Genomic DNA, 9031 nt, shown 5'->3' with positions numbered 1-9031 from the left:
TTCCTCAAACTGTTGCAGATAGATCTGCCATATGACCCAGCTATCCTACTGCTGGGAATATATCCAAAGGAATGGAAATCATCAAGTCGAAGGTATACTTGTTTCCCAATGTTCATTGCAGCACTCTTCACAATAGCCAAGAGCTGGAATCAGCCCAAATGTCCATCATCGGATGAGTGGATACGGAAAATGTGGTATATCTACACAATGGAATACTACTCAGCTATAAAAACGAATGAAATACTGCCATTTGCAACAACATGGATGGACCTTGAGAGAATAATATTGAGTGAAATGAGTCAGGCAGAGAAAAAGAAATACCACATGTTCTCACTCATTGGTGGGAGCTAAAAAATAAACAAATTAATTCACCCACATACACACACAAAAAAACCGGGGTGGGGGGAAGAAGATATAACAACTATACTTTTTTGAAGTTGTTACAACAAGCAAACGGAAAGGACATTCTTGCGGGGGAGGGGAGAGAGGGAGGAAGGACGGAGGTGTCGGTGATGGGCCATAATAATCATATACATTGTATATTGACAAAATAAAAATTTAACGAAAAAATAAATAAATAAATAAATAAATAAATAAAAAGAAAAGCTAAAGACATCCTTGGGGAACTCAACATTTTATTTTGTCAAGCAAATGATTTCTTCAATATCCAATTAAATTTTAGTGTGATAACTACATTTAGTTTTTCTTATGCAGCGTGAACATTCACTGTAATGACAGTTTCATCATGCTAAAATCTATTCACAAAACTACACTTTGGAAAAAAGTGCATTTCTAGAAAATTTTATGTACAATACAAATGGAACACATTTTAAGTCATTGAATTGTAAAACTACACAAAACAAAACCAACCAACCACCAATATTCAGTATACATTAATGAAATTTTTGAGAAAGAAATTTTCTTTACACTTGGCAGAGTTACATTCAGGAAGAATTTCCATATTTTTAAAAGAAAAGTAACAAAAGTATATACAATTTAATAATGCTCAAAAAGAAAGTATTAAATAGCACAAATAATATTATAAAACTAAACACCCTTACTGTTTGTAAGCTTGGACTTACATAAAGCAAGGAGAACTGTGACTCTAAAACAATTTCACTTTTAACTTTATACATAGAATAGATTGACCATAAGCACAGAAGATAATTTTGGCTTTACATTGACACTTGTTTCTATTTGTGCATGTAGAGGAGAAAAGAAGTTTAATTACACTTTTTAATCAGGCAAACCATTTTTAATAATTAACTGTTTTAGAGATTACTTTAGAATCATACACATTTGGAAGAATAGCTTTTTTTTAAAAAATAAAGTTTGGTGTTATTTATGCTGTGCATTTTAACTGCTTTTCTTTTTTTTTTTTTTTTGCCACATTGAGGCCTCGTCTTACAATATTATAATATATCACCACTTAAAAATAATAAATCATATTCTTAGGCACTGATCAATGACCACATTCCTTTTGACAATGATTTTAGTTCTTGAAGTTTTATACTTCAATGCTTAAAAAGGCAACACATCAAGCCAGCCCGGTGGCGCACTGCTACAGTGCGCCGCTTGGGAGTGCGGCGACGCTCCCGCCAAGGGTTCGGATCCCACATACAGACCGGCCACTCACTGGCTGAGCGAGGTGCGGGCGCAACACCAAGGGTTGCGATCCCGTTGCCGGTCCCGGTCCGGTACGGGTGCGACACTGAGGGTTGCGATCCGTTGCCGGACACGAAAAAAGACAAAAAGGAAAAAAAAAAGGCAACACATCTACCTTGATAAATTTCTTCGTGGATGTTAAGTACAAAGAAAATTTTCGTACTAGATTTTGATTAGGTATATGGTGCAATTTCTGTTTCCACCTGGAAACAGGAAAATGTCTTAAAAAGAAAGTAAAATGAAAAAGCAAAAGTTGTGTTTTTAAGAGAAATATGATCATATGAAGAATTTTTTCATATTTTCTCCATCTAATTTTTATTTGGATAAAATAATTTCAATATTAAATAGTTCTAATAAAAGTACCCCAATGCACAATTAGAAGACAAATATTTTATCCATCACAAAACTTTCCACATTTACATTTCTAGTCCAGTGAACATAGATGCAGTACCCCTGTGACAAGGTACTTCAAAAAGTTTATGGAAAGATTCATAGTACCTTTTAATTCTAATTTTCCACAAACTTTTTGAAATATCTTTGAATGTACCAACATTCTTTTTAAAGAAAGAATGCCTATTTTTGTTCATATTATATTGGTTTTTCCTCTCTGGATACAATGAGCACCTCTCCATCGCATGCAAAAGATAACAAAAAAATGAAGTGTTGACCTAAAAATCAGCCTGATATCTGAGATTGGTTTTTAAAAAGCGAGAGTTAATCATTGAACTTGATTATTGAAGATAAAAACTAGCCATATTTGATATAAATTCCTCTTCATAAAGTTGCATTTTCAACGTTGATTTCTCTTTCTGATGGTTTCACTCATATAGAAGTTTGATACTTAAATTTTTTTTCTTATATTGTTTAATTTGCCACACAAACTAGAAAATTAGAACAAAAATAGGAATTAATTAAACAGTGTAAGATTATATTCTCTGAATGTAGAATAACTTAAATAACTTCCAAAAAAAAGAAAGTGCTTTCGTTTGGAAGATGATAATATAAGAACATAAACTTAAATGCTTCACTGATAGAACTCCCATTAAGGATCTTTATGGCGTAGATTATTCATTTTATCTTTGTGAAACAAGGGAACAAATATTGATGAGAGATATCAGAAACTGACACCTTTTACAATCTTAAAAAAACAACAATAATATGTTTCATGGAAGCATATAAATTCATAATTTTTTCTTTTTGAATCATTCATGTTTTAATACAACTTTTAGATGCTCTTTCCCTGTCTTTTATCTAGTCTACATTTCTTTTGCTAGCCACTCTGTCACATGCATTTATATGACTTTTACTATTTGAAAACTGTGAGTTTGGAATTTTTCATATATAAAATCATTGACAATTAGAAATCTAAACCCGTAAAGCAGAGAAGGAGTATCAGAGGATTATGGCCCTAATTCAATTGGGAGATGTAACAATTCTAGTTTTGCAGCCACCGTATTGATTTAGAAGAAAAGGTGAATAAAGATATAAATAAAATCTGGGTTAAGTTAAATATTTATATGCACCATAAGGACCATGACGTGTCTAGTGCTAGTCATTATCATACAAGAAAATGCATGCTCATTTCAGTTCATGGAAAACTCACTTTAGGAGTGAGTCATCACCATTTTCCAGGAATTTCTCATGGGTAAAGCACAAGATTCTTTGCTCAAATTTAGTCACTGAAGACAGAGCACTTGTTACTGGAAGCATAAGCCCCATGGAAAAACATATTAGGACTCTGGCAACTGATTCCTCCTGTTTCTACTTTTCCGGCTGTTGATGAGAGCCTTTAACTTGCCATAGTCCCCTCTCATCTTTTGTAATTCTTCTCCCTGTTGATGTTGCTGTCGAGTATCTTTGCAGTATTGATTAATCATTTGCATTTCTGAGTGGCTGAATGCCCCCATGATGTCCTTTGGGTGGAAGGGTAAAGCCCTCACAGAGCTGGCCCAGGTCCATGGGGACCATTTGTCAGTCACAACAGCCACCATTTCTGAATCTAAAACTTTGAAGTTGATCTTGGCTATGGTCTGCTTGAAGCTGTTTTCTGTTGCAATGCAATGATACAGTCCTTGGTCAGAATCTTGAACAGAGCGGATCAGGAGTCCATGTGAAGTGGCTATAATTCGTTCATTTAGCTTGACCTAAAAAAAGGACACATTAAAATTCCTAAAACCACATGTTATATTTTCTAAGAAATTATGACTAATATATACAGAATATTGTTGACTTCCACAAATTAGGAAAAAGCATTGAGTACTAATTAATTGCTTCCTTCTCAGTGGACACAATTTTTGTTCAGTTTCTTTGCCTTTTTTGGGGGGGCATGGGAGATCTTGTCACAGGTGTACTGAGTCCATTAAGGAGTGGGTGAAGGTATTATTCATATTGGCAACACTAGCTTAAAGTGCATTCCCCTGCATAGAAGTAGTTTCTTCATATATAAGCACAAATTTTGGCTGCTTTTGGAATCAGAATCACAGCCAACATATATAAATGAAATTCACAGTTAATTTAAAATATCTATTTCTTCCTGGAGTTCTTATCTTTTGCTTTTACAAAAATACTCACTTACATATAAAAACAAGAAGCCACAATTAAAGGGTTGAATTTTATTTTATTTTTCAATGAACGAATGAATGTTCTTTTAAATAAAAAATATATAAGCAGAGGCAAAGCTTTGAACTTTATCAAAGGTCAATTCCAATTATCCCAAACTAAAGAATGACTAAAAAGAAGCTGGAATGTCATTGTCTTGTAAGTGGTTTTACTTTCTAAGAAAAGATAATAGAAAGTTATGGGTTAATATTTAATTACTTTACAGGCTTATACTGGAAAAATAATCATTTGCTGGATATCAGCTAAGTGCTTGAAATTTATCTTACTTAAAGTTTCAGCTATAGTACTGCCAATCAGCAGATAAAAACCTAAGTGGTGAGAAGTTCCTTGACATGCATACTCTGGAATACTCTTTCAACTGAGGAGAAAAGTAATTTGGTCAAAATCAAAACAAAGTAATGCATATGAAATGGTTCTCTAAATGACAGAGTTCTGTGCACACAGATTTTATTTTTAAAATCCAAATCAAAATCGATTGTTTATGATAAAAAGTTACCCCCCCACAAAAGCACAGAAAGGCAAGAATAGTACTGAAAGACAGACCCAGAAAAGAGAATTATAAGGAGGAAGTGATGAAACAGGTTTTGACATTAATTAAAATTTTAAAGTTTAAATGTGCCTAAATAATTTAAATATTGTAAAATGCACTCAGAAGTGAATGAAAAGAAGGCCTCTCCTATTTGAGCAAAATTGGGAAAAGCATTTTGAGGACAATTTGATAATATACATAAAACATGTACATAATATTTGGTGCAGCAATTTTATTTCCAAGAATTTATCTAGAAGATATACTCTCACAAGTATGCAGATATTTGTTTACATGATGTTTTTGATAAGAGGAAAAACAAGAAATAACCTAATCAGTAGTGGCTTACAAACACTTAAGGTACATTCGTACAATCAAATACTATGTAGCCTGCAAAAAATGAGGCAGCTCCACAGGTACTGATGTTGAAGTGCTGTGTGTGTATGAAGGGGAGGAGATTTATACAGCAAATTTGGAGAAATATATAACAATTGAATATATAACTGTTGGCAACCTTATACTCTGGGAAGTAGAAATAAGTATTGACTTGGAGGAGGGCTGTTAGGCTTTATGCTATTCAGTATGAACTGTTTGCATTTTCTCCACAAACTTTTATCTTGTCTTACTTTTTAAAAAAGGTTTAATGTTTATATATCAATAATGTGAGAAACGAGCGTATGTTTGCCTAAAATAGTGAGAGTCAGAATAAATTTAAGACTATATTAATACTTTTTAACCAAATTAAGAATAAGTTAAATTGTTCTATACTTAAATTCTGAATACAGATTTTTATAACTGTCTTAGAGTTAATTTTATGGTAATCTTAAATGATTACATTCGTAGTTTTAGAGATTGGAAGAAAAATCAAGGTAGTAATATATAAGTCTCCACATTCTTAAGCATTGTAAAATAGAACATTAGAAATATCACGAGAGATTTAAAATTTTATTAATTTAAAATTTTATCAATTTCTATGCTATGCTTTCAAACCTATATATATTTATTTATTTAAATTTTAAATCATAAAAAATATAAAAATTATTCACTTGTATATTATTCTATTGAACTTTCTACTGAACGAAAGAAAAATATGTTATCCATATTAGTTAATCCATGGTTTGAGTATTAGTTACCTATTCACATACATACAGGTAGACTTTTCCCAGAAGGATTGTTCATGTTCACGTGTTCACGCCCTAGCCTAAGAACTCGCTCCTATAAGGTGATCATCAGCATACTTGATCACTTCTACCCCAGGTTACTTTGCAAAGCAATTATTATAATAATCCACATCCATTCAAAAAATTTACAATTAATTAGACTGTAAAAGTTTCAAGACTTCTTTGATGATAAATTTTATTTTAACCTTTACTTGTACATTTTTGTGAGGTACAGTGTTGTTTCAATACATTCATATACTGCACAATGATTCACTAAAGGGTAGGTAGCACAGTTTTGTAGCTGTTAGTCCACCTCTTCTCCTCTTCCCACCCCCAGTAACCATTATTGTCCTGTCTACTTCTATGAGAACCACTTTTTTCTTATGTAAGTCATCCACTTATGGCTGAATATTCCAGTAACAAGGGACCCACAATTTCCTAAACAGCTTATAACATCTTTGTATAGGCAAGTCTGAGAGAAAGTATTTTCTCACAGGGAGCCAACATTTATCTCAGTAATTTCGAGGCAGTGTCCGTGCTCTATAGCTTGGGAGGGCATGCATTCTACATAGTCTTAATTAACTTCATATGTAGTAACAAAATTGCTCACGAGGAAGAATACACACAAATGCAGAAGCTTCTATTTTCCTGTGGGCCCCATCAGACTTTATGATGCAATGATAGTAGCAGATTTTAGACTACCCTAAGGCTTTATATATACAAGTATATATTTTACTTCTCATTTGTCAGGACAACGTGACATCAATATTATGGAATTCATTATTTACAATCCATGACCCTATGCCATTTTACAATGTCTCTCTTTTAAAACAGCTCTTTCCGATCACTGAAAGGTTACAGTAAGTGTCCTTTTATTTGAAAATCTGTTTTTCTTCCCCCATATCACTAAATAATGGCAATGGTCCCATAAACAATGATTCCCTGTATTACTTAACTGAAACACGAGAGTTATGAATAATAGAGCAATGGAAACAGATTACCACACAGCAGAGAAATGCTCTTTGCCATAAAGGTTATAGCTCAGTATAATTTCTTGCTGAGGAAAACTGAACTTTTTTTAGAGCCCCCTTTTATCTTGTGAATCACACAAAGGTGCTGTTGTGTGAGAACTTGGCTTCTGGATTTGCACACATCTTGTTTCTTTTACAAATGCTTCCTCACATCAATGCCACCATCTTAGTGCCCGAGCTCTTGTTTCAATAACCATGTTATAGAGGTGGGCAGCAGAGACGATTTCTAATTAATCCATCAATTCTAAGGACAAAGGATTTTAAAGAAGGTGGCACCTATCGCGAAGACATAAAAGGGTGTTCGCATGCCTTTCCTTTTCCGTTTGATCTGAACCTCACTGAGGAATGGTGATTTAATGCTCATTCCAAAGCCCTGATTGATTGCTGCTGGCTGCACACACTTACCTCTTTCCTCCTGTCTTTGTCCTTCTGTAACAACCACTTGACAGATGCCTGCGGAGACTTGGGGGCACACTCAAGGAAAGTGGTGTTATTTTTTACTCCATACTGAACAATTTCAGCTGCATTTCTGTATGCTGAAAAGCAAAAATAAATGGAGAGAGAGAGAGAGAGACGGAATTAGGGCATATCCTCCTTTATGAATGTTTTTTTCTCTGTAAAGTTGTGGCAGTGATAATCACTTAACAAACAAATTGTTAGACATTGATTACCTGTTTTGTTTAACATAAAGGGAAGGACAGAAAGACAAGTTCATCAAGGCTATGTTGACAACTGAATCAACATTTATTCAAGAATTAATCTATACCAAGGACAGTACTTAATATCACTTTGGAAACTAAATTGTTACCACATTCTCATGAGTTAGATTTTTCTCAGCTTTTCATAGCTGAGCAAGCTGAGGTTGTGAATTACAAGGAAATATATTGTAGGCAGAGAGTTAGTGAGTGCCAGCCAATGTGGAAGCCGAGTTACCCCACCGCTAAAGTCCATACTCAGTGTGGTATAGAGGAAATTCAGAAGCAGTGACAAAGGGCAGATAGTCATCTGTGGTCACGGTGGGATGCAGTGGTTGAGAGCACAGTCTTCAGAATCAGAAACCTGGGGTAAGACCTTGATTCATCACCACTGGCTGTTTAACCTTTGATGAGCTTCTTGATCTCTCTGTGCTTAGTTTGACTCATTTCTAAAACCTGGATTATAATATTTTCACACAGATTCTTCAATAAAAGTATTCAAATGTATTTAGTATAATCATGTGGTAGCTTAGAGATGAACAGAATCCTCTTTCATAAAGCAGGGATAATAGTTTCTTGAGCATTAAGTGAGATAATCATAAAAAAGCACTTAGGTCAGGTTGTGACACAAAGTCAGAATCAACATTTTGTTTGCCATTACCTCCACTGCCATTATTATTACCACTGTGACTACTACCACGATTAATGGGAACTGACACATGCTTATAAAATACCCAGTAAATAGAGAAATGATAACCTGGATTTATTTCCCCAATTAGATGTATGGAACAATTAAGTAAAATCTGTCTTAATTTGCTCCTTGCTCCTCGTTAGTAACAAGAACACCATTCTTTATGAAAGGAAAATACAGACTCAAAAGAATTAGAAATAGAAGTCTCAGTGTTAATTTAAAAAAAAAACAGTACATCTGTAGCACCGTGGTGAGCCAGGAGCAAGGTCTACTTGGAGATAATTCTGATTGGTGAGGTTGAGATGCAGGGAGGAGATTAATGGTGAAAGTTTAATAACATGGTATCTCCATGTCAGGATGGGAAGGAAAGGATTAGATTAATGGTAAAACACAAGGCAGCATTATCAGTGGTATTAAGGCTCTGTAGTACACCCATGTTCATAACAGGATTATTCACTATGCCCCAAAGGTGGAAGCAATTCAAGTGTCCAGTGACAAATGAATGGGGAAAGAAAATGTGGTATATACATACAGTGGAATATTATTCAGTCTTAAACAGGAAGAAAATTCTGACACATGTTACAATATGGATAAACCTTGAATACAGTATGCTAAGTGAAATAAGCCAGTCATAAAAGGACAAA

At 34.1% G+C, this 9031-nt stretch overlaps 1 protein-coding gene across 1 annotated transcript in view; it reads right to left on the bottom strand.

Annotated features, from left to right (window-relative positions):
• Nucleotides 1-2816: 2816 nt before the first annotated feature.
• SEMA3C (sema domain, immunoglobulin domain (Ig), short basic domain, secreted, (semaphorin) 3C) overlaps nucleotides 2817-9031 on the bottom strand; it is a 159379-nt gene continuing 153164 nt past the window's right edge. Inside the window, exons 17-18 of the mRNA XM_008569975.1 lie at nucleotides 7407-7537; nucleotides 2817-3809 (exon numbers count right to left, since the gene is read on the bottom strand). Coding sequence (XP_008568197.1) covers nucleotides 3396-3809; nucleotides 7407-7537 — 545 coding nt within the window. The 3' untranslated portion in view covers nucleotides 2817-3395. The remainder of the gene's footprint in view (nucleotides 3810-7406; nucleotides 7538-9031) is intronic.

Source organism: Galeopterus variegatus, unplaced genomic scaffold (genome assembly GCF_000696425.1).
Source record: "Galeopterus variegatus unplaced genomic scaffold, G_variegatus-3.0.2 Scaffold30, whole genome shotgun sequence".
Classification (NCBI taxonomy): Eukaryota; Metazoa; Chordata; class Mammalia; order Dermoptera; family Cynocephalidae; genus Galeopterus; species Galeopterus variegatus.
The sequence above is the reverse complement of the archived record's forward strand: the minus strand, read 5'-3'. Positions and strand labels throughout refer to the sequence as shown.